Genomic DNA, 25,821 nt, shown 5'->3' with positions numbered 1-25,821 from the left:
AAAAAAAGGCCACACGGGCGGGGAGCTCATGGTTTCTACAAATACAAAAAGTATGTGGAACAGTGGATCATGTAAGGAAGAGGAATTGGATGAGATAAAAGTGAAAAAGCTGGCTAGAGACAAGCCAATGTGTATATGAATATCTTTCAAGTTGCCATTGGTTGTATTTGCAGTGCTATACAAGGAGAATAGCTTCCCACTGAAAAAAAAAGGATTAAAAAACATAAAACCTAACTCTTATATGTGATACAACTGCTAGGATGCTGCTGCTAGAACTCAGTGACGGATCTGTTATCTGATCTGCTGCTGCTAACAGTGGTGATGATTGGTGGGTTTTAATTGTGGCTAAATGCTAATATTTACATTCGTACACCTTTCGCATTGTAAAACAGATTTATGATGCAGAACCCTGAGGCTTAAATGGAAGGCAATTATCTTTAAGATACCGTCGCAGTACCCCATTTGTCCATGCACAGATCTATGAAAATTGCCCTTCACTTGCTGTTGTGCTTTGAAATGAATTTTTGATTACAAGGTTGTTTTTTTTTTTTATATCCTCCTTAATACAAACAGACCGCTGACTGCAAATCAAAATATCTCCTCACTGGGAAATGCATCAAGGTTAGAAAGAGACACGGGGATTTCTGCAAATTCCCTCGGGAGAGATCATGCTCCCCCTCCCCCCCCCACTGGAAGGTAGCATGTCCCTTTTGTAAGGTGGGGAATGTTGCTGGAAAAATCCATATATTGGGGGGGGGGGGGGGGTGGAGTGTCATATTTTTTCTACATAATACTGTAACTAAGGCTTTCAATTAAAGCCTAAATTATGAGCCTCCATATTTCCTGCTAATAACTGAGAGATAACATTCAGGAGCATTTATCAGGAGGACTTCAAGCTGGAGGAGAGTTATTCTTTTGTAGAAGGAGGACTAAGAGAAAAGAGTAAGAGATTTGTGAGGCAACCCTGCCTAGAGTTATGCTGGTTTAACCTCATTGAGATTCCTGGATGTAGATCAGCAAAACTCTGCCGAAGATTGCACGGTATGTTTTTACACTGCATGAGGTCCGTGAGGCGAAATCCCCTGAAAGCTTTTTATTACTGCTGATAATATTGTCGTAGCCAGGGAGCTGAAAACCGGAGGTGTCCTGAAACTAGCGGTCTCATCCCAGGGACTGGAAATCGCTCAGCAGTAAAGAAGCTTGACAGGTAAATTACCATGATAAGTCAAATCCTTGCATTAAAAAATGAGACGTGCTTGGGTTTGGCATCCTGTTTTAGAATTGGGTAGCTCGTGTTATGTGGGAATAGAAGGAAAGGGAGCCCTGCAGGCACTCAGAGCAAATTAAACTTGAGTAGAAGAAGAAGAGTTGGTTCTTATATGCCGCTTTTCTCTACCCAAAGTAGTCTCAAAGTGGCTTACAATTGCCTTCCCTTTCCTCTCCCCACAACAGACACCCTGTGAGGTGGGTGAGGCTGAGAGAGCCCTGAGATTACTGAAGAAGAAGAGTTGGTTCTTATATGCCGCTTTTCTCTACCCAAAGTAGTCTCAAAGTGGCTTACAATTGCCTTCCCTTTCCTCTCCCCACAACAGACAAACTGTGAGGTTTGTGAGGCTGAAAGAGCCCTGAGATTACTGCTAGGTCAAACAGTTTTATCAGTGCTGCGATGAGCCCAAGGTCACCCAGCTGGCTGCATGTGGGGGAGCGCAGAATCAAACCTGGTTGCCAGATTAGAAGTCTGCGCTCCTAACCACTACACCAAGTTGGTGTTTCTTTTGGAGATACAGGGAAAAAATGGGTTGAATGAAACAGGCAGCCCATCAGTTTCCTGGTTCATTTCCTGTCCTTCAATAAATTGGATGGTTTCTGCAAACTCAAAAGGAGACAGGCCAGGGTGTAGGTCCCAGGATCACTCACTTCTGTTGTGTGTTATTTGAGTGTGTGTGAAATTCTCTTCATTCCCCTTTTCCAATTCCTTCCCTGAAAACTAATAATCCATTTATTTTCTCTTTTTTAGGAATTTGGTGTTAGTTTCTAGTCAGTTCTATTTTGCTCAAAGAGAAACTCAAACAGCAGAGGGGCGGGAAAGGAAGAGCACCATTTTATCCCATGTAATGTAGAACCACCGCAAGGGCTGAAGATACGAAAAGGCGCCTTGATTTCTTTTCAAAGAGAAATCAATGAGAAATTCCTCTTCCAAAGGAGGTCAACAAAGGAGGTTAACAAATTAGCACCCAAAGACATTTTACTTTCCATAACCATGCTACAATCCAGTAAACTTATAACACACTTTTGAAACCATGGTTTCACTGCTTTAAAATTTGCTCTCCCTGGTTAAGCACCTCACATTGTAATTCTGTATGCAGCTCCCTGGACAAACATGGGGCATGATACAGCTGGGGCCAAATATTTTCAAGTTATCTTTATGCATTGATTGGATTTTTATACCACCCTCCTCCCATGGAGGGCTCTAGGTGGTTTCAAAGAGCCAACCACTTGCTTTACAGTACCAACCTACGCTATCCACTGTGAGTTTACAAAGATGCAACTCTGTGTAGGATTGGACTGTAGATCTTTCATTTTAATCTATGGGGTTTATTTTATTGATTTATTGATTTCCCGCCACTCCCTGAAGGGGGATGTGCCCCGAATTTGTATCTAAGCACACTTGAAGTATGTTATGTTTATTTATTTTTATTTATTTAGATTTCTTTACCACCCATTTCTTTGCCGCTCTGGGTGGTTTACACAGAACATTATAACTTACATGAAACATTATGCAGACTATGACATCAAAACAACTTAAAAAAACATCAAAAGATTACAAAACCACAATTATGATATAATAACAATTAACAGTTATGTTATGTTATGTTGTTATGTTATGTTATGCCCTCCCTTTTGGCCCAGGGAGGTTTACATTAGAACTCCCATAAACGATACATACAGTAAACATCTTGACTTAAATACGTAACGTCTTTAATGAGAACTTGCACTGAATAAAACAATTCATCATTTATCATTCAACATTCAGTGCTCAACAACTCATTTTTTTTGCACCGCGGCTCCATTTTCCCACCGTGGGTGCTGTTGATGGTGGGAGGGACTCCTGGGCTCTGGTTGATGGTTTGTTTCACTTGTCTTGGCTGTTTTGGGATATGATGCATTGTAGCCTCCCTTCCAGTATAGGTTGTGTCCCATCTCCCCATTTTTGACAAAACCATTTAGGAGAAGATCTAATAGTGGTGCAGTGAGTTTCCTTCCCAGAGGTAAGAATGGTGTGATGTTAATAGCCAATTACAGGCTTTTACCTTCATCGTAATATTTGTTTACATTTATTTTGCTACTATATAATCAACAGAAAGCAGATGCGCCAATTCATGTCATGGCAATTACCATATATGGGTTCTAATGAGGATTCTGCAGATGTTGGTCATGACATTGATTTGATATGTTTTTGCTAAGCCTACTCAGAATTCTTCCTCCTCAGTGTGAGAGCTCCTCTAGGCTGTTTCCATCTCCCTTCTTGTTTAGGAGAGACATGACTGTACTTACATGAATCCTTTACATATTACAGACCTGGTCTAAATATTATACTCACTCCATTAATAGTGATTCTATACAGTGGTATTAATACAACCAAATGGCCAGAAAGCATCTGGAACTTTGCTCTACAAACAGTACAACCTTACAACCCAGCAAGAGAAACCTTTTGTTTCTAATAGGTTTCTCCTAGGAGTAAACCTTGATGAACAAATTCAACAGGACGTTTATTGCATGGAGGCCAGTGTGCTGGGATACAGTCTGCTGTTTGAGCTGGGGTGGGTTGCCCCGGCTCTTCCTGCTCCCATACAGGGGAACCTTTTGGCAGCTGCACCTGGTTCACCGTGGATTTGTGCCACTGTGTGCTCAGCCAAGGTGGCGAGGTTCTGCCATGCTGGAAGGTGGTGGGGGCCTTTTCCCTCTGTTTAGGAATGTGGTATTGCTTGGGGACACAGTACCACGTTCCTAAAAAGAATACCCAGACAGCTCCGGAAGGCTGTGCAGCACCATGGAGCCACCTGGGACATTTTTTGTCCCTTTTGGCATGCTGTAGTTGAGGGAGGAGCTGAGCCTGGACAGCCTGACACTTCTCTTCCCCACAGCCCAGGCCCACCATAGGCCCCATTGCTGCCTGTCGCAATGGAGGTCCAGGAGACGAAGCAGAGTTGGGCCATGCCTGGGATGGCCCCAACCCACTGCCAACATAAAGCAGAACTGGGAATTTGCTCCATTATCGGATGACCGGAAGGCATGACTAATTCCTGGAGTGGAAATCAAGCAGATTGTAATTAATTTTGCTCTGACAATGTGCTATTCCTTTTGGGGAGGGGAAAAGGGGCATTAGTTCTGCTAGCTGCAGGTCTCAGGTCATTCAAGTCAACATAGTCTACGATACCAAGGAAGATAAGCAACATAATTAATAACAGCAAGATTATGTCAGTCCTCTGTGCTGAGTTGAAAAGTCAGAAGGTTGGATGGCATTCAAGATTGCTAGTTTTGATCCCACCATTCATATTTTAGATTTCAGAGGCCCCCAAGGTGGTGACAACAAGCACCATGGCTCCCATCAGTGCCTTTTAGAAGGTAGGTGGCACTTTTGCCCAGCAAGAGTTTTGATTGGCTGTGCAGGATTTTTTTGTTTTTTGTTTTAAAAAATTTGCTTTGGTAGCCACTGAGAGTGAAAGAAGAGTGGTACGACCATTTTGTAGCTGTCGCTACATCCTGCGATAGTCATTTTATGGCAGCCATTTTGAGGGCTTTACTCACCACTCTGTCAGAATTTCAGAAGTGCCCACAGGGTTGAGGCCTCTTGGCTTAAATAATGGAAAGACTCCTTGCTTTTTGACCATGGTCTGATCTACAACCCAGGAAATATAAATGACCAGACTAAATTATTCACCTTTAAGACAGGGAGGGCCTTCGGAACCCACCCCAGTATCTCAAGGCAGTAGTAGAATCATAGAATCATAGAACCATAGAGTTGGAAGGGGCCATACAGGTCATCTAGTCCAACCCCTTGCTCAACGCAGGATCAGCCCAAAGCATCCTAAAGCATCCAAGAAAAGTGTGTATCCAACCTTTGCTTGAAGACTGCCAGTGAGGGGGAGCTCACCACCTCCTTAGGCAGCCTATTCCACTGCTGAACTACTCTGACTGTGAAAAACTTTTTCCTGATATCTATCCTATATCGTTGTACTTGAAGTTTAAACCCATTACTGTGTGTCCTCTCCTCTGCAGCCAACATAAACAGTATCCTGCCCTCTTCCAAGTGAGAACCTTTCAAATACTTAAAGAGGGCTATCATGTCCCCTCTCAACCTCCTTTTCTCCAGGCTGAACATTCCCAAGTCCCTCAACCTATCTTCATAGGGCTTGGTCCCTTGGCCCCAGATCATCTTCGTCGCTCTCCTCTGTACCCTTTCAATTTTATCGATGTCCTTCTTGAAGTGAGGCCTCCAGAACTGCACACAGTACTCCAGGTGTGGTCTGACCAGTGCCATATACAATGAGACTATGACAACTTGTGATGTAGGTTATGTAGGTTATGTGCAGCACTTCACCCTGGTGGAGCTGGATAAGAGGGGTGTTAGTTGGTGCACAGCCTGGTGTTGAATTAGAAAGCAAACAGAGGCCAAGGAGCTCTGGTTAGTAGGAAGGTCTCACCCCAGTGGAGGTGGGTTTTGTCCATAAGAATGTTAAATGTTAATGAGTTATCATCATTACAGTTAATAAAGTACATGCAAAAGCCCTACAAGATGTGTACCCAGTACCAATAAATACAAATAACAGAAACGACAATGGGGCATTAAAAAAAGAAAAAAAATGGAGAATACACACCCCTAGGTGGCACCAATGTACTTTACGTGTGGAAACATTCACTAAATTTCAGATACCACTTCCACACACAGGAAAAAATGCCATTTCTAATATTTCTAATAAATAGGCTTATCCTTGTAGGAGTTGATCCCCCAAATGTAGAAAAAACAGGCATTATTAATGTCATTAAGATATGGTTCTTGTTTGTAAATCATGAAAGAGTGAAAGGTGTAATGAACGATATCAAGAAGTTGACAAAGCGGGCAAAAAATAGGCTTTTGTTGAATTTTTCTCAAGCTTTGATGTTCGGAACAATACCTGAAATTTACAGTGGAAATATGTTTCAGTAAACCAATGATGCAAATGATGGCCCTATAGAAGAGTCTGGTTTTGCGTGTGGACCAGCTTCAAAACAGCCCTTTGGGCATTTCGGCATAGAAAAGAGTTTTCTGTTCCAAGGCTCTGACAGAAAGAAAGAAAGAAAGAAAGAAAGAAAGAAAGAAAGAAAGAAAGAAAGAAAGAAAGAAAGAAAGAAAGAAAGAAAGAAAGAAAGAAAGAAAGAAAGAAAGACTAGCAAAGATTTTTAAAGGCTGTTGAAAAAAATCAATGAGAAATGAAATTGATTATGAACGGGTATTATCAAATTGCAACCAAGTATTGGTTGCATCCCCCAGGTGTTCCGGGGGGTGGGGGGCGGGATGAGCAGAAGCAGTTTTCCATTTTCTTTCTTTTCCTAGCTAGCCCAGTCTTCTTTGGTGGCCTCCCATCAAAGTACTACCTGTGGCCAAGCCTGCTTAGCTTTGATGAGTTTCGGCTAAGATGGGCGACCGAATCTTAAACCAGCATAGTTTGTACTCCAGCCTCGATGTAGTATATACTGCTCTCTAGAACGCTTTTTAAAACATACGATAACCATCTTGAAGGGCCGTCGTATAGAAGATGGAGCACAGTTGTTTTCTGTTGCCCCAGAGGGTTGGACCAGAACCAATGGGTTGAAATTAATTCAAAATAATTTTTGGCTAGACATCCGGAAGAAGTTCCTGACAGTTAGAACAGTTCCTCAGTGGAGCACGCTTCCTCAGGAGCTGGTGGGTTCTCCATCCATGGAAGGTTTTCAGCAGAGGCCAGATGGTCAACTGACAGAAACACTGATTTTATGAACTTAGGCAGATGGTGAGTGGGTGGGCAGGAAGGGATGTGCCAGAGTTTGTCTCTTGTGGCCCTTCCTTGCATACCAAGGGAACTGCCACTAGGGGATGATAGCAGAATTTCCTCCAGGCCATGCTGGATTTTGGAGGGAGGGAGGATCGCTTGGGCATGAAATTGGGGTCACTGAGGGTAGGCAGGTAGTTGTGAGTTCCTGCATTATGTAGGAAGTCTCTGTAGGTCCCTTCCAAGTCTATGATTCTTATGGCTAAAAATCCAGTTGCCCAGTGATGTTTTAAAAAAATTAATAGAAAAGAAATAATAAAAGTGCTGCCCTAATTTAGGTGTTGCTCCTATATGAACTGTGTCTTCTTGTCTTTTATTGACTCGTCAGCAGCTGTTCAACCCGCAGCCTATTCTTAGTGGCATGGTGCCATTGCTAGTAAAAACTGTACAGTCCAATGATCTGAAATTTGTGAGGGGGGCTTTGCTGTCACAGTGCGACTTGAATATAGCACAGGTTACAGCCCCGTTCTCTTCAGGTTGGATTTGAGGGATGGAATTGCAATTTTGATAATCCAGTTCTCAAGAAACTGCCTTGGCACACCTGTATCTACCTATGCAGATCCAGTGCAAACTCCATCTCTGGTTTGCAGTCCTGGGGTCTCTTTGGGAGAATGCAGAAATACAATAGCATGCCGTTCGAGGCTTTCACTAAGCTCCTTTGCAAAAAACAAAACAAAAACAAACAAACAAGCAGCTCGGGATCCAGTTTTCAAGAGCAATCAAGGGAACCATTGTGTGCCAAACCTGGATTTTTGAAAAATCAACTTCTGTGTAATTGAGACACAGGTGGGCTGAATGGTCCTGAACAGACTTTTGTCCCCTTCCTAAGAGTATAACTCAGTTTCGGATTGCACTGATGTGACGAAAGCATTCCCCCCCTCCCCCACTCCGGTACCGTAATGCCCTGGGAACCTAATTTGGAAGAAAACATCATAAAAATGGTTCCAATCATAAATTCTGCTTGAAGTATGTAGAATTTGGAGCTACAAAAATAAATAACCTAAAAGTAAAGGTATCCCCTGTGCATGCACTGGGTCATGTCTGACCCTTGGGGTGACACCCTCCAGTGTTTTCATGGCAGACTCAATACGGGGTGGTTTGCTAGTGCCTTCCCCAGTCATTACTGTTTACCCCCCAGCAAGCTGAGTACTCATTTTACCGACCTTGGAAGGAGGGCTGCTGGGATCAAACTCCCAGTCTCATGGGCCGATCTTCAGACAGCATGTCAGCTGCCTTACCAATCTGCGCCACAAGAGGCTCTAAAATAACCTATATTTATTTATTTATAATTTATATGTTGCCCTTCCCCAGAGGCTCAGGGCGGCTTACAACAGATGGCATTATGAAGCTCCTCAGTGGACCCATTCGGAAGAATATTTCTGGAAGAGCAGGGAGGAATCTGTTTGTTTTAACAGTTGGGTCAATAATTGGGTGTGCTTCTTTGCAAACCAAAATGAGTGATTTAAAGCTGACATTCATGAAATGGTAATTTCTTGTATCTTGCACTATTTGCTCTGCAAGTTAAAATGGAGACTCTTAAATGAAATTTCGGGTGACCCTTTACTAGAGCATTATTAATACAGTCCTGTAATAGATAATAGATACACTATGGCCTAATATTATTGGAATGCTGCCTGTTTCCATAGCAACTTGGGCCTGTGACTGTTCCACTGGTAAACATGGTATTAAATCATTCTTTGATGAAGGCTTTTACTCAAATGTCATGTTTTTATCCGTACGTGTGCTCCACAATTGCCTTTTGTGTGTGCAATTGTGAATGCAGTGTTTGTAAAGATAGAGATCACACCGGTGCGGGAATCTTGCTGCTGGAAGTCACAAAATGGTGAGGACTGAAGAAGCAAAGTATTTGGCTTGATTGACCTGGGTTTTCTCTTGGTGACTACCCAAAACGGCCCATGCTGGAGGGGGGGGGGGGCATGAGACTTTCATGGACAGAAATCACCAGTAGCGCCTTAGAGACCAACAAGATTTTGAGGGCGTATATGGTTTTTAGAGATAAAGTTGGAATCCAGTATCAGGACATTCCTGGGCAAATAAGAAATCAAAGCGAATAGGAATCTGGTGATCTTGAGTGGGGACCTCATGTGTTCAAAGCCATTGGCAACAGTGACGGCTGCAGCAGGGACACATATCAGCTGGCAGTAGATCTTTAATGCCATGCTATGATGACAATTTTATATCCCAAAAGACCTTTCCAGTTATCACTTGTCAGCAAACCTGGGTTTGTACCCAGACTGGGTATACTCCTCATAATATTGCTCTGTTGTTGTAATCATGCTCTTCCTGGACTTGCCTATCTAGTCAGGAATATCCTGTCAGTAACTGAATGCAATAGAACAATACTGAAGAATCTGTGGACCTTACCTGTGTCTATACATGATAGGAAGCTGTAGCCAATCCCAGATATCTGATGAGTGTAGCTGCTATATATATATATTTGTTTCATTTGCACACTAAATTTTTTAAGCCAGCCTTTCTCAACTTTTTTACCATTGAGAATCCCCTGGAACATTCTTCAGGCTTCGAGAAACCCCAGAAGTGGCATGATCATGCAGAATGTGGTTGAGAAGCATAGCTATGGACACGCCTACCTGGGGCCTCTACCCTACCCACCCTATCCAGGCCCATCATTAGTCATTGGGGGGGGGTCAACATGTACATATATGGTCATATCACCTGATAAATGTTTAACACACAAACACACATTCTGGAAATTGTTCCAGGGCTGTCAAAAAACCCAGGGTTTCATGAAACCCTGGTTGAGAAAGCTTATTTTTAAGCATACACTTAGAAAAAATATCACTGTAACATATAAAACCGTATGCATTGCCAGTTCTGATCTTCTTTCTCGGAAATTGTGCTTTCTTTTTTTGACAATGCTTGTTTTTTGTTGGGTTTGTTGTTAATTCCTATTATTTATTTCCGTTTCTTCATGATTGTGACAAATGTTCCCAATACATATTTTATTTGGTTGATTGTTTTGTGGGGAGAAGAACAACAACGGTGTACATGTCAATCACGAGTCTTCTTTAGCCGCTTTTTGTGTTTAAAGCAATTGTGTATTTTCTCTTAAGTTCATGAAAGTTCTATAAAAGTCACTAGGTGTTCTTAGCCAATCAGTGTGGTTGGCCTAAGCAGCTTAATAGGGCATATAAATTGCCATGCTATGGATCATCAACAGCTTATCTTGCCCAGCGCTGGACAAATCCCCGTCACCAGGATTCCCATGGTGCCTAGAAATTTCATCATGACACCTAGTAATTTCCACAGTTTTATTGTAGCGTCTCTTGTCAGCAATACAATATTGTAGGCCATAAAAATAAATGTGGATGAACTTCTTGTCATTGCACATTTATGTGTACTTAAATTTACACCATTCAGTGTTGATGGATGAATTCATTTCTTAAGCAGCTGCTTTATGTACTGCCTGCAATATTCAATTCGAAAGGGCTTTTAAAAGCAATCATGAAATTATGAGCAGTAGGGGAGAATAATGCAGGGTAGATTTAGATATAAAGTTTTTGTTGTGGTTACCTCTTTATTTATATATCAAATACATTTGTTGTTGTTGTTATGTGCGAAGTCGTGTCCGACCCATCGCGACCCCACGGACAATGATCCTCCAGGCCTTCCTGTCCTCCACCATTCCTCGGAGTCCATTTAAGTTTGTAATCAAATACATAGCATTGATAAAATTGCAGGAAATTGTGAACAAAGGTTAGGAACAGGTCCCACAATGCATTGAACATTGGTATCCCCTCAAAATCAACTTGGAAACTCCAGCTGGTCCAGAATGCTGTGGTTCAACTACTTGCGGGAGTTAGATGAATCATACATATTACTCCCATTCTGCAGACAGCTCATTGGCTGTTTATTTGTTACTGAGCTCAGCTGAGACATTGGATTTCTCATACAAAGCCCTTCATGGTCTTGGCCCCTCTTATTTGCAGGGCTGCTTCTCTTGCTATGCTCCAGTATGAAAACTCTGCTCGTGTCAGCAGGGGCTTCTGTAAAATCAAGTCCATACATGCACTTTCTTTGTTGTGGCTCCTGCCTTGTAGAATGGCCTGCCTGTGAAGGTGAAGGAAGCTCACAATATCCTAGCCTTCTGCAAACTATGCAAACACTGAATTATTCAAGAGTTTTCTGTGCAGGCAATAGTGTTGCACTGTACACAATGGTACACAAGTTTACTTGGGTAAATGATTGAGACTTCATTCATTCATTCATTCATTCATTCATTCATTCATTCATTCATTCATTCATTCATTCTATATACCACCCCTCACTACGATGCTTCAGGGCGGTGTACATAGAACAGTGGGAATGAGAAGATACATTTAAACATTTGCAAATATTTGCAACGATAAAACACACACAGTCATTAACAGTCAACACTAGTCCAAGCCAAACATAACTTTTAGCAGAAGCCTTAGAAGAAGAAGAAGGAAGAGGAAGAGGAAGAGTTGGTTCTTAGGCTAGGGTGTCAGAGTTGCCTGACAATGGGACCAGGTTGTGGGGAGGTCCTCATCACTGACCATGTATATAGAACTTGTGCTTTACACTACTGCATGCAGCTTATTGTAACTAGGATCCTGTCATGTAATTTCTGTGTCGCTTTGTGTGTCATGAAAAAGTCAATTATACTGAACTGGTCTGAACCTCCCCGTGGTTTTCTTGACCAAACATTTTCAGAACTGCCAACAGTTGCCTCTTCTTTTTGGCCATTATTCCACATGGTTATTTTGCCAGACATCCCCCGAGGTGTGTCATAATATAACCAAAACCACTTTGTGTTTTCAGAAAGGATGGGCCAATTCCTGTAAATGTCTTTATTTGTTTGCTTTATTTATAGTCCGCCTTACCTGCTGAGTAGAAGCTGCGTTTGCTCAAATGATGGCCTTGAACAGAAGATTTAAAGAATACTTTTACAAATTAAAAAGGTAAAAGTATCCCCCTGTGCAAGCACAGGGTCATGTCTGACCCTTGGGGTGACGCCATTAACGGAACACAATTCTTCTTCTCTTGGAAAGAGACCTCACTCTGCTGAACAGTTTGAAGTGCTGCCAGTGAACTGAATCAAAATAAAATGACCAGGAAAGTTCTTCAGTTGCCTGTAAGCCTCCCTTTGTCTGAAGCTCAGCCCCACTGAAGAGCTAATGTCCATATTTCGTGGATAATGATAACATTTATGACAGTCGCTTGACTCGAAGCAAAGCAGGTACGATGGCAACTTCATCAAATAGACTGTGGACCGTTCACCCGGTTCTCCATTTGTCACATCCAGAATGCAGGTTTGTGACATGCTTGGCTCTTCCGATGTCCGCTGAGAGGCAATAAAAAGGTGTCATAGGCTGTTGATGGTCTGTACGGGTGGAGGATTTCAGAGAGGGCAGCGGTGATCTGAGGCTTAAGCGCGAGAAGCATTCTCGTTAAATATTTTTAGGGGACACCGCTTGACCTAATCTGCCTCTAGAACTCTCTTTTCCAGGCCGTAGTTGTTGTTTGCTTTTCCTTTCAGGATAAAAATAAATGAGTTTTCCTCAGAAGAAAACCTACAGCAGGGGTAGTCAAACTGTGGCCCTCCAGATGTCCATGGCCTACAATTCCCATGAGCCCCTCCCAGCGAATGCTGGCAGGAGCTCATGGGAATTGTAGTCCATGGACATCTGGAAGGCCGCAGTTTGACTACCCCTGCCCTACAGTGTCTGATAAAGAAACTGCTTCTTGTGTTCGACAGTGAACGCCGAATACAGATATAGAAGATTTTCAAATCTTCTTTATGTTTCTTCGGGTGGTGATGACAGCAACAGTACTTCAGGACTGGAATGATTTACCGATGGCAACTGGGCAGCTATATGAGAAAGCAGATACCTTTCTACCATTTTGAATCAGTGCGCTATCTACCTGCCAATGTAATCCTGACAGAGCTCTTGGATTAGGGCAGGGGTAGTCAAACTGCGGCCCTCCAGATGTGCATAGACTACAATTCACATGAGCCCCTGCCAGCATTCGTTCATGGGAATTGTAGTCCATGGACATCTGGAGGGCTGCAGTTTGACTACCCCTGGATTAGGGCATCTCAGGGATGTAAAAGCTACTGCTTGGTTTTCTATGCATGCCAAAAACGATTTCTTTAAAAGGGCCATGTAGTTCCTGGGATTATAATGAAACTATGTTGCAACCACAGTTAACTGCTCCCAAATGTAGATATAGGGAGCCTGATCCAACCGAAGTAAAACTGTTTTCAGCTCCATTGGCTGCTGAGGGAGAAATTTAATCACCAGTTTAACTTGCCGATTTGAATGAATTGGACTTTTTTTTTCTTTTAAGGTATGTTTGATTATGTTTTTGCATTACATCTTGCTACAAGGAGTAGAATTTTTTCTCTTGCTTCTGTTAGCTGACTTTGAGTGTAAGAGCCATCCTGGACTTCCCTGGTAATAATGAAGCAATGTGGAAAAAGGAAAGGAAGGGAAGGAATATTCAAAATAGAAAAGAAGAGAAAAATGCTATCCTCACTGGAAAGAGAATGGTTGCATTCTGTAGTGGGGGAGTCCATGTGTAGGAATAACGCCCCAGGAGGATCCAAGATGGAATCGCTGAGGGTCGGACGTGAATGAATGGATGACATCATCAGTGTTGGATTTTACCTTTTAATGTGTGGTTTTACTGTTGTAACCCACCGCAAGATGGTTTTCCAATAGGAGACGGTAAGAAATGAAGTCCAAATAATTAATAACTAAGCAAATAAATTCCATCTCTCAGCGACCTTTTACCTCCCTGAGCCATTGTGTTATTAAATAATTTAAGAAATCCCTCATTATTGGAAGTGCAAAATTCTAATCCAAGTTTCGTAAAATTCTAACGTGGCAATCCATCTGACTGGTGCTCAAAGACTGCAAATTTAAGTTTGAGTGTAACCAAAATTTACTGCTAAACAAGAAACCAAGCACAGCAAAATGCCTAAGAACTTGTTAATAAACATCTGGTATTAATGGAATGTAGATTCATTATAATGCGTTTGCAATCAAAGCGCAGAATGTCACAAACATTAGTCAAGACTTGGTAACAATATTGGTATAATTGGATGGTAATTTGCATCATTTGAATAAGGGAACATAGGATCATACAGAAAGACAACATATTTTTTGCATTGTTAATGGTAAACAAGAAGGGGCAGGCAGATTATCATTCACTGAACAAGTGAACAAGATCTAGATTACAGTCTGTAAATAAACATGTTAGAAGGGCCCCTAGCAGAAACATAGTTCGATGCTTGGCCATGCATCAAAAAAAAAAACCTGTTTGAGCATAACAATTTTAAAGAATATTAAAGGACCTTGGCCTTGGCCTGGTGGAACGCTCTGCTGAAAGAGATCAAGGCCTTGCAGGACCTGGACCAGGCTGGTCCACCAGGCCAATGGTTGAGGCCAAGTGGAACAGCAAGAAGGGCTGGCTTTGCTGCTGGAATGGAAGTTAGATCTGCTCCCCTCCCCCTAAGTATCTGGAAGTTCCTCCCCCCCCCACAAGTTTTATTGGATGGGGCTGATAACATATATAATTATACTGGGTGTTTTAATCCCACCCTGAGCTACCAAGAAGCTACTCTGCGAAGCGTCCTCAGTCATGCAAGTTTCTGACCTGCCTGGCTGACAATTTCATTTATCAAATGGTAGATGAACCCACAAGAGGTTCAGCCATACTGGACTTAATACTGACCAACAGGCAAGAGTTGGTGGATGAGGTGAAGGAGGTGGGGACCCTAGGGGGAAGTGACCATGTCCTCATAGAATTCCTTTTGAGATGGGGAGCCAAGGAAGCTTGTAGCCAGACGCGGATGTTGGATTTTCGTAGGGCAAACTTTAATAAACTCAGAGACATGATGAGTGTCATACCATGGACGAGAATGCTGGAAGGGAAGGGAGCATGTGAAGGGTGGGCGCTACTCAAACAAGAGCTATTGCATGCTCAATCAATGACTATCCCAGAAATACGAAAACACTGCAGGAGCTCTAAGAAGCCTATTTGGATGAACAGAGAACTTCAAGAGGAACTAAGAAAGAAAAGGAAAATGTTCAGGAAATGGAGGGAAGGACAGAGCTCTAAAGAAGAGTACCTACAGGTTACTAGGCACTGTAGATCAATCATCAGAAAGGCCAAAGCTGAGAGTGAGCTAAGATTGGCCAGGGAAGCCCATTGTAACAAGAAAAGATTTTTCAGTTACATGAGGAGCAAACGTAAAGTAAAGGAGGCAATAGGCCCGCTGTTGGGTGCGGATGGACAAACTCTAACGAAAGATGCAGAGAAAGCAGAAAGGCTTAGTGCCTATTTTACATCTGTTTTTTCCCACAGGTCTAAGTGTTTAGGCACATCTAGAGATGGCTGTAGCCAAAGGATAGTGTCTGGGTGGCAGGTTAACATGGATAGAGAGGTGGTCGAGAGGCATTTAGCTGCACTGGATGAGTTCAAATCCCCTGGTCCAGATGAAATGCACCCGAGAGTACTCAAAGAACTTTCCAGAGAACTTGCACAGCCCTTGTCCATCATCTTCGGAACCTCTTTAAGGACTGGAGATGTCCCGGAGGACTGGAAAAGAGCAAACGTTATTCCGATCTTCAAAAAAGGGAGGAAGGATGACCCGGGAAACTACAGACCAGTGAGTCTGACCTCTGTTGTGGGGAAGATAATGGAGCAGATATTAAAGGGAGCGATCTGCAAACATCTGGAGGACAATTTGGTGATCCAAGGAAGTCAGCATGGATTTGTCTCCAACAGGTCCTGCCAGACCAACCTAGTTTCCTTTTTTGACCAAGTAACAGGTTTGCTGGATCGGGGAAATTTGGTTGATGTCATTTACTTGGATTTTAGTAAAGCTTTTGACAAGGTTCCCCATGATGTTCTGATGGATAAGTTGAAGGACTGCAATCTGGATTTTCAGATCGTTAGGTGGATAGGGAATTGGTTAGAGAACCGCACTCAAAGAGTTGTTGTCAATGGTGTTTCATCAGACTGGAGAGAGGTGAGTAGCGGGGTACCTCAGGGTTCGGTGCTCGGCCCGGTACTTTTTAACATATTTATTAATGATCTAGATGAGGGGGTGGAGGGACTACTCATCAAGTTTGCAGATGACACCAAATTGGGAGGACTGGCAAATACTCTGGAAGATAGAGACAGAGTTCAACGAGATCTGAACACAATGGAAAAATGGGCAAATGAGAACAAGATGCAATTTAATAAAGATAAGTGTAAAGTTCTGCATCTGGGTCAGAAAAATGAAAAGCATGCCTACTGGATGGGGGATACGCTTCTAGGTTGCACTGTGTGTGAACGAGACCTTGGGGTACTTGTGGATTGTAAACTAAACATGAGCAGGCAGTGTGATGCAGCGGTAAAAAAGGCAAATGCCATTTTGGGCTGTATCAACAGAGGCATCACATCAAAATCACAAGATGTCATAGTCCCATTGTATACAGCACTGGTCAGACCACACCTGGAGTACTGTGTGCAGTTCTGGAGGCCTCACTTCAAGAAGGACATCGATAAAATTGAAAGGGTACAGAGGAGAGCGACGAAGATGATCTGGGGCCAAGGGACCAAGCCCTATGAAGATAGGTTGAGGGACTTGGGAATGTTCAGCCTGGAGAAAAGGAGGTTGAGAGGGGACATGATAGCCCTCTTTAAGTATTTGAAAGGTTGTCACTTGGAGGAGGGCAGGATGCTGTTTCTGCTGGCTGCAGAGGAAAGGACACGCAGTAATGGGTTTAAACTTCAAGTACAACGATATAGGCTAGATATCAGGAAAAAGTTTTTCTCAGTCAGAGTCGTTCAGCAGTGGAATAGGCTGCCTAAGGAGGTGGTGAGTGCCCCCTCACTGGAAGTCTTCAAGCAAAGGTTGGATACACACTTTTCTTGGATGCTTTAGGATGCTTAGGGCTAATCCTGCGTTGAGCAGGGGGTTGGACTAGATGGCCTGTATGGCCCCTTCCAACTCTATGATTCTATGATTCTATGATTCTAAGAAGGGCAGGATACAAGAAGAAAGATTCAATTATTTATACCCCACCGTCCCGAGCCAAGCAGCTTACATCAATTTTCTCTGGCATCTTATGTTTGTAACAGTTCTGGGAAATAAGTTAGGCGGAATGTGTATGGCTTTTCCAAGGTAACTCAGAATAAAAATCAGAATAGGTGCAAGACCTACAACCATTTGTTGGAACTACGCAGTGGTACCGAGCAAATAACAAGTATGCTTACATTGCCTTAACTCACAGTCCTTTGTGTAGTTCATTGAAAATAAACTATTGAAGTCACCTGGATGAGTTTCTGAGTGCATATATGAAGGACCGGGCTGCGAAACACTGTAGTACTTTAATGGGACAGGACTGAAGTTCTGCTTCCGCAACAGTGAATCAGCTCCTCTTTTTCTAGCATCTCTTGGGTTGGCTGTTGCTATGAGGACTTCAACTGGGGCACAAGGGAAGTGTCCTACTATGTTGATGCTGTCATACAAAAGTGCAGTTCCATGTGTTTCTATGTGCACAGCAGGAGTTAAAGCTGTCTGCACTAAAGAAAGATCCTGCTAAGAGGAAAGCTGTGTTTTAAAGTTTCTAAGGGGCTATTTCAAAGTCAATGGAGAGTTTTATTAAACCCTTTGCTGAAGCGCTTCTCTGAAAGTACTGATTAAATCCCCCACCCCTCCCCAAAGGGACATGTCTGCATTCATCTGTCAGCATTTCTCTGGAACTTTGATGAGAAATTTCTTCTCCATTTCTTCCCTCCTAATCAACTCACAGCACACAGTGGAGAAATTTTTCAGTGAAAACATTGTAAGGACCACTTCTCTGAAACTCTCTTGATGCCTTAAGCAAATGCTGGTAGGGGCTCATGGGAATTGTAGTCCATGAACATCTGGAGGACCACAGGTTGACTACCCCTGCTTTGGAGAACTGACGTAGAAATGTTCAAGTAATCAACACCATTTTGAAAATCAGTGGAACTTTGTGTAGATGCTCATGATTTTTATTTCTTTCAAAGTAATAGCTATTTAATAGCAATGAATGAAAGAATTTGTTTATGAACTCAGGACTAGCACTGTTTTTTCAAGGTCTTGCAGAAGTCTTTCCACCCACGCCTCCTGAGATCCTCATAAATACAGGTACCAGAGACTGAACCTGAAATCTGCATCAAAGACATGCACATAGTTATGTCAATACAGCAAGCTTTTGCGGAAGATGCTAGTCTCCCAAAACACATCTGCTTTGTTTTCTAAGAGCTGGTTTTTTATATGGCAGGGCGGGGTAGAAGAGGAGTGTAACCTTTTTGTTGTATCACAAGATGAATTAGAACCTTTAGCCCATAAAACCTTTCATAGAATCATAGAGCTGGAAGGAGCCGTAAAGGCCATCTAGTACAACCCCATGATCAATAGAGGATCAGCCTAAAGCATCCATGGTAAGTAGCTGTTCAGCCACTGCTTAAAGACCACCATTGAAACAGAGCTCACCTTTCCTTAGGCAGCTGAATCCACTGCTGTACTACTCTGCCTGCGAAAAAGTTTTTCCTGATATCTAGCCGCTCAACATAGTTTAAAGCCATTACTGCGGGTCCTATCTTCTGCTGCCAGGAGTAATCACTCCCTGTCCTACTCTGACAACCATTCAAATACTTAAAGACAGCAGTCATGTCCCCCTTCAACCTCCTCCAGGGAGACTGTAGCAGGCACCATTAACTTTGTTTTTCCCTCCCTTATCTTCACCCAGATATTTTCCTGTCCTCCTCTAGTATTTCTTGACAGGCAATCCCTCTCCTCATCTACAGCACCACTCCACCTCCTCTTCGACCTTTTCTGAGTTTTTTTTTTTAACAACTCATCCATCCACTACTGCATCCCAGTTATGGGAATCATTCCACCATGTCTCTGTAATACCTACTAAATCATATCTCACTGTCTGCATGGGAAGTTCATTCTCCTCATTTTTATTGCCAATTTTTTGGGCATTGGTATATGGGCATCTGAAGCCTTCTACCCTTGGTTCCATTTGACCATAACACAAGCATAAGTATGTGCTCAAGATGACATTTTTCTTGAGCATGCATATGAAGTTATCCCTGTATTTCTGATCAAGATGCATCATTGGGGTGGCTTTGGAAATCTGGACCATTTGCACTGATCCACCAGTTCTTCTCTTATGTTCTGAGAGCCTCCTGCTATTTAATCAGAAGGATTTTCAGTAGAATCCTAAATCGTTTACATCCTTCTAAGTCAACTGGGTTAGGAAAGTATGACTCTGCTTATGATTGCACTGTTTGAAATATCATGGTTTCCAAGGAAATGCTACCTGAGCAATACTGAAGAAACTGCTAGTATAAGTTTTTGTTGATCTTCATACCCTAATGTAGAAGTATAGTCACTGGTCTTTATCCGTACAGTTCATTGTAATATCTACATGCATACACTGAACATTTTTGTGTTTTTTTTCGTAATTATTTACCTTCAGTTTTATATTCTTTTCTTATTCCTGTATTACAGGATGTTTTGAATAATTTGGGCTCCTGTGACCTGGATGAAGATGACCTCATGCTTGACTTGGAATTCCTTGAAGAGCAGCACCATCACCGTTCTGGTGAGTTGGACATTTATGGTCTTGGGGATTCATTTTATATGTTAACATTTCATAGAAGGAAATTGGGCAACTACACTTCAGTAGCTAATAGAAATCTTCTAAAAATAATATTCTAAAAAGGAAATGAGTGGGTTTGTGTACTTAGCCATTTAATGGTTCTGTTGCCTTTGAGAAACCGATATCTCGACTACAGATATTGATTTCTTGCTGAACACTGTTTGTGAAGATGTCACGTTTGGTGATCACACTGTTTTACCATTGGTCACTTCAAGAGGCTGACTGTCAAATGGTTGAGACATTTTTGCAGGTGCTGAATTATCCTAGTTGCTCTGTGATTGGAGGCTTATTGGTTTTCCAGATGCTTTTAATGCCTAGTGCCTTCAGGGTAGCTGTTGAAGAGCTTTCACAGATGTTAATGCCACTCTATTTTGTGTGTGTGTTGGCATGGTACTTAACCTTTCCCTTCTGCTTTTGCTGTTAATGGCTTTAATAACAGGCTTTGCCATATTAATTTCTCTCTTTCCCTCATTTAACTTTTCTGCTGTGCTTATGGTTCCATGTCACTTTTGGTTTAAAATCCCCGTGTAATCTGGAATGCTTCCAAATGAACAGGTATTTGAGAACAAGTATTTCATAAGCCATGAATAACTATAGTCATTGTTTTAGAGCAAGTATCTAAAGCATTTTACCATGCAAGCACCAGCAGGAAGAAGAAGAGTTGGTTCTTAGATACCATTTTTCTCTACCCGAAGGAGTCTCAAAGCAGCTTATATTTGCCTTCCCTTTCCTACACCATAGAGCCTCTTGTGGCGCAGAGTGGTAAGGCAGCTGACATGCTGTCTGAAGCTTTGCCCATGAGGCTGGGAGTTCAATCCCAGCAGCCGGCTCAAGGTTGACTCAGCCTTCCGTCCTTCCGAGGTCGATAAAATAAGTACCCAGCTTGCTGGGGGGTAAATGGTAATGACTGGGGAAGGCACTGGCAAACCACCCCGTATTGAGTCTGCCATGGAAACGCTGGAGGGCGTCACCCGAAGGGTCAGACGTGACCCGGTGCTTGCACAGGGGATACCTTTACCTTTACACATATACACCAGTATTTCTAGAGTATTACAGATAGAGGCAAACTTCCCTGGCAGGCTGAAAAGATTTACTTAAATTATGAAAGAATAAGAGCTCCACCCACTGCCTGTGCTTTCTCTCTGATGTTTACCAGACATACTTTGCTCTGAGGTTTTGGGAGAGCTCACAGCAACGCTTGGAAAAGTTTGGATTTTTCTGGTTCAGTCCACACAGCAGCTGTTTCCCATGTAGTAGCCATTTCTTCTCCCTACTACAGAGGGTTTTTCTTTGCTATGGCTTTATACTTATTATATAGCATTATATTAAAATATACTAAAATATGCATCAGGTTCCCAAGAGCCACTTTGGTGTAGTGGTTAAGAATGGAGGCTTTTAATCTGGCAAACTGGGTTTGATTCCCTGCTCCTCCACATGTAACCAGTTGGGTGACCTTGGACTAGTCATGGTCCTGAAAGAGCTGTTCTCACAGGGCAGTTCTGTCAGACCTCTCAGCCCCACCTACCTCTGTTGTCGGGAGAGGAAGGGAAGGCGATGGTAAGTCACTTCGAGAAAAAATCTAAATCTAATTTAAAAAATCTAAATCTCTAGCTTTAAGTCCAAATGAGAAAGGTAGACTATAACTAATTGAAATAAAAATCAGTAGCACCTTTTCTTGGGGAAATAAATGGGAGAAAGCATCTCTCTGCAACAAAAGGGACTAGAGACTTAGATGAAGAAAATAAACCTGGGAATATCGATGTAATGCTATCAAATTGCCCCAAACCTACCAGGGAAATCTACTGTATGGAACTGTTCTGTATTAGCAGCCAGGACAGCAACAGGGGAACTAAACACATCAGTCACTATATAAAAAACACCTACAAATAAACACTGCAGTTAAAAAAACACACATCTTATTCTTGGGTGTTCGTTTAAGTCAGTATCAAGGTTATTAAGTGCTATGTGTTTTAGCCTAGCTTTCTGGGGGCAGCGATGTCCCCCCTACGGCTCAGCCGTCACGGACCTGTGGGAGAATAGATTTTCCCTACTCCACCAACGCAAAAGCACTTTGCAAAGCAGAAACGGGATAGGTGCTGTGCAGCCACAGAGCTCTTAATCAGTTGCTTGAGAGGAGCCACGCTGAGACGTGCAGATCAGACGTTCACTTCCTTCGCTGAAGACAGGATAGTTATCAGATGGAGCTGTTTGCAGTGAGATTTGTGGCATCCCCAATACTGGGGCAGACTATCTTGTTCAGCATTATGTCTCTTCAGAGTCTAAGGTAGATAAAGTGCTCCTCAACCCCTGTAGCTGGCATCCTTTCCTCAGCGGTGCCAGAAATTAAGCTAGGGCTTTCAGCATGCCAAGCACATCCTCTGCCAGCAGCCATGACACCCTAGTCTGCCTTGTGCCGAGTCAGACCATTAACTCACCTAGCTTTGTATTGTCTCCTTTGAGTGTCAGAAGTTCTTCGGTATCTCTATCAACTCATACCTAATACCCCATAAGTGGAGACGCCAGGGATTGGCCCTGGATGCTTCTAGATGCAAAGAAGATGCCTGCCACCAAATAACTGGATTCATACAAGCCATTTAGTTGTGTATGTAAATAGTTCTACCCTGCTTTTCCTTGGAGCTCAAGGAAGCTTAAAATCCATTTAATTAAAACAAAATGGTAATCGATACAGACATTTCAAAACAAATAACTTTACAGAATGCCTGCAGCTCGATTCCTAAACGGCCTCGTAAATAATATAGCCTCACAGCATCTTTGAAACTCGGTGATGGACTGTACTCCCCTTACCACTTCACGGAGCCTTTTCAATGAAGTGTGAGCTTCTACAGAAGAAAGGAATGGGCTCTAGTGGATATCATCCATCCATCCATCCATCCATGCATCCATGCATGCATCCATGCATGCATCCATCCATGCATGCATCCATCCATCCATCCATCCATCCATCCATCCATCCATCCATCCATCCATCCATCCATCCATCCATCCATCCATCCATCCATCCATCCATCCATCCATCCATCCATCCATTTTATATAGCACGTGGGCAAGCACTGAAAAGGGGTAAGCAGAAAAGCATAGGGGGCATATGAAAGAGACGGTCCTTTCGTCTTCTCATGCAACACTAGCACAAAGTTCAAATACTTCCTTCTTCCAAACACAAGCCCTGTTGGATGGCTTTCATATTCTTTCTCAGTAACATTGCAGCAAATGCCATTGTGCGTTCACCTGCCTTGCAGGGCTGCTGTGAGGAATTAATGAGCTCTCTTTACAAAGTACTTGGAATGAAGGGGAGAAAGCTGTTTGTGAATGTGCTAAATATTTACTTGAAGTCTTTTAGAGCTTCACACAGGCTGTCAATACCGAAATACTTAAAACAGCCTGTTATAACAGACACAATCAGCCTTAGGGGGTGCCTGTTTATTACACTACATAAATTAGAAGCTTAAATGCTGCTAATGTGCAAAAAGAGTAATCGTGACAGGCAGGTTACTGTTTTTCATGTGGCACAAACTCATCGAGTGTTTATACAAAGGAGGAGCATTAATTTAACCTTGTTTGTTCAGGGTTTTTCTCTCTTCTCCCTCCCCCACCTCCTAATTAAATATCTCACATTTAATCAAAGCATTGATTTTTGAATGGTGTATATTTATATAAATGAGTAGCTTAATCTTTGGTAATGAAAGGAAAGATAATTAGAACAAACGGCGTGTGCAAGGATGGACAAGGGGTGCACAATGTTCCAACTGCATCATCTTTGACATGCCCCAAATGAAGCAACCCCCCCCCCACCTCCAACCCCAGCGTGAAGCAAGTTAAAATAAAGTTAACTTGGGTTTACAATGCAAATTCAATCTGGCTGGATTGAGGAGATATTTCAGATACAATCTCTCTTGATTTAGGAGCCGGGTGGGGTGGGGTGGTGTGTGTGTGTGTACAGTGAGATAGTGGGATGAAACTCCCTTCCCAGTAGGGAAAAAAGGAATTTTAGCAACATGGATCTCACTGCACAGGAGTCTCAAAGCGGCTTACAGTTGCCTTAGTCTCATAGAATCATAGAGTTGGAAGGGACCTCCAATGTAGGAATTTACAACTACCTGCCTACCCAAGGGGACTCCAATTTCATGCCCACCAAAAATCTCCAGAATCCAGCCTTCCCTTCCTCTCCCTATAACAAACACCCTGTGAGGTAGGTGAGGCCGAGAGAGTTCTGAGAGAGGCTGCTCTGTGATAATACCTTCTAACAGGACTGTGACTAGCCCAAGGTCACCCAGCAGGGTGCATGTGGAGGATTGGGAAATCAAACCAGGTTCACGAGACTGGAAGCCGCTGCTCTTAACCATTAAACCAAGCTGAAATAATGAAGATAAATATTGGTCTGAACAGCAGTAGGACTGCTGCTTTGAATTGATGCTGTGGTACATTGTGTGGGAATACCTGTGTGCTTCCCTGTATATTTTCCCCACGGTACAAACTACAACCTGATAGTGGTATGGAAAGTGCTGTCAAGTCATAGCCGACTTATGGCAAGCCCTGTAGGGCAGGAGTAGTCAACCTGTGGTCCTCCAGATGTTCATGGACTACAATTCCCATGAGCCCCTGCCAGCATTTGCTGGCAGGGGCTCATGGGAATTGTAGCCCATGAACATCTGGAGGACCACAGGTTGACTACCCCTGCTGTAGGGTTTCAAGGCAAGAGACACTGAGAAGCGTTTTGCCATTGCCTTTCTCCACGTCACAACCCTTGGAGGTCTCCCATCCAGACACTCACCAGGACTGGTCCTGTGTAGCTTCTGAGATTGGATGAGATGGGGGCAAGGCTGGCCTATCCAGGTCAGGGCAGTTGCAACTCGGGAAGGGGTTATTTCCAGTGGTAAACATGCCAGTGGGTAGAGTTAAGCCACCTGTCCCCGTTGCTGCTGATAACTAGCTGAAAGCAACCCACAGGGATGATGCTGTGTTGACTGTGAAATTTTAAGCCAGGAGAATAAGTCCTTTAGCTACGCTTCAGAGCCAAGTCAACCTGTGCAGTGCCTTCTAATAATCAAGCTTGTATCAGAGTCCTGCTACCTATTTTGGTGGGTTGTTTTGTTCAAGGGCAGTGAGGAAGATCATTGCCCCTCCCCCCAGTTGGGTGCCCTGTTGGGTGCCCCTTCAAGTGCTAGTGCTACTGTTCCTAGCACTGGGTTATGGAACATCAATGGCCCCCTCCTAGCCCACATCTAGATAGTGGTAGGACGGTGGGGTTAGGTTTCGCCATCTGTGGTTTTCTTGTTTATTGATGGATGTCCTGTTTTTAATCTTTTTTTTATCTGGGTTTTATGATGGACTGTTGTAACCCGCCATGAGCCAGTTTCGGAAGTGGCAGGGAATAAATCACACAACAACAACAACAACAACAACAACAAAGACACAGCCAATTAATGGCAGTCCTGCTGGTGGTTTACCCTTGCCCGCCTCTGCATAGCAGCTCTGGTATTCTTTGTTGGTCTCCCATATAAATACTCATCAGGGCTGACCCTGCTTAACTTCCAAGATCAGATGAGATGCAGGTAGCTTGGGCTATCCAGACCATGATAGGGAAACCTAATAAAGAGGCACATTAATAGGAAGCCCCCAGGGCAGCTCTGTGCCATGCATGTTTGCTTGGGTATAAAGACAATGTAACTTTCCCCCAAGTCAGTGTGCATGGATCTGCAAAGTCCTCGTTGAATCTCCGTGCGCATCCATGCATTGGATTTGTAGCCGTGGTGGAACTTTCGATACACTTTTTATTGCTCTGTGTGCCATTTAGAAAAATGATAAAAATATTAAATGGGTATGGAGATTTTTCTTGGTTTAAAGTTTAATGTTGTGGCGCTGTGGCTATTTAATAACACAGTATAATGAGCTGGCAGTGTGAAATGCCAGTGAAATAATTAAGGTCCCTGGGTTATTCCTCTGCCAGGTGTTCGTATAACAGATTTCCCCCACGCTCTGTGTTTTGTGCACTTTACTGAGCTCAGAAAAGGAGCATCTTATTCTGGGTT

At 42.9% G+C, this 25,821-nt stretch overlaps 1 protein-coding gene across 5 annotated transcripts in view; it reads left to right on the top strand.

The window, feature by feature from the left end:
- Nucleotides 1-25,821, top strand: part of CCSER1 (coiled-coil serine rich protein 1) — a 739,837-nt gene that overhangs the window by 155,564 nt on the left and 558,452 nt on the right. For all 5 annotated transcript variants that reach the window (XM_077300888.1, XM_077300887.1, XM_077300889.1 and 2 more), the window contains exon 4: nucleotides 19,624-19,717. In XM_077300888.1, coding sequence (XP_077157003.1) covers nucleotides 19,624-19,717 — 94 coding nt within the window. The remainder of the gene's footprint in view (nucleotides 1-19,623; nucleotides 19,718-25,821) is intronic.

Source organism: Paroedura picta, chromosome 10 (assembly GCF_049243985.1).
Source record: "Paroedura picta isolate Pp20150507F chromosome 10, Ppicta_v3.0, whole genome shotgun sequence".
Taxonomy (NCBI): domain Eukaryota; kingdom Metazoa; phylum Chordata; class Lepidosauria; order Squamata; family Gekkonidae; genus Paroedura; species Paroedura picta.
Note: the sequence above shows the minus strand (reverse complement) of the source record. Positions and strands in the feature narration are given on the sequence as shown.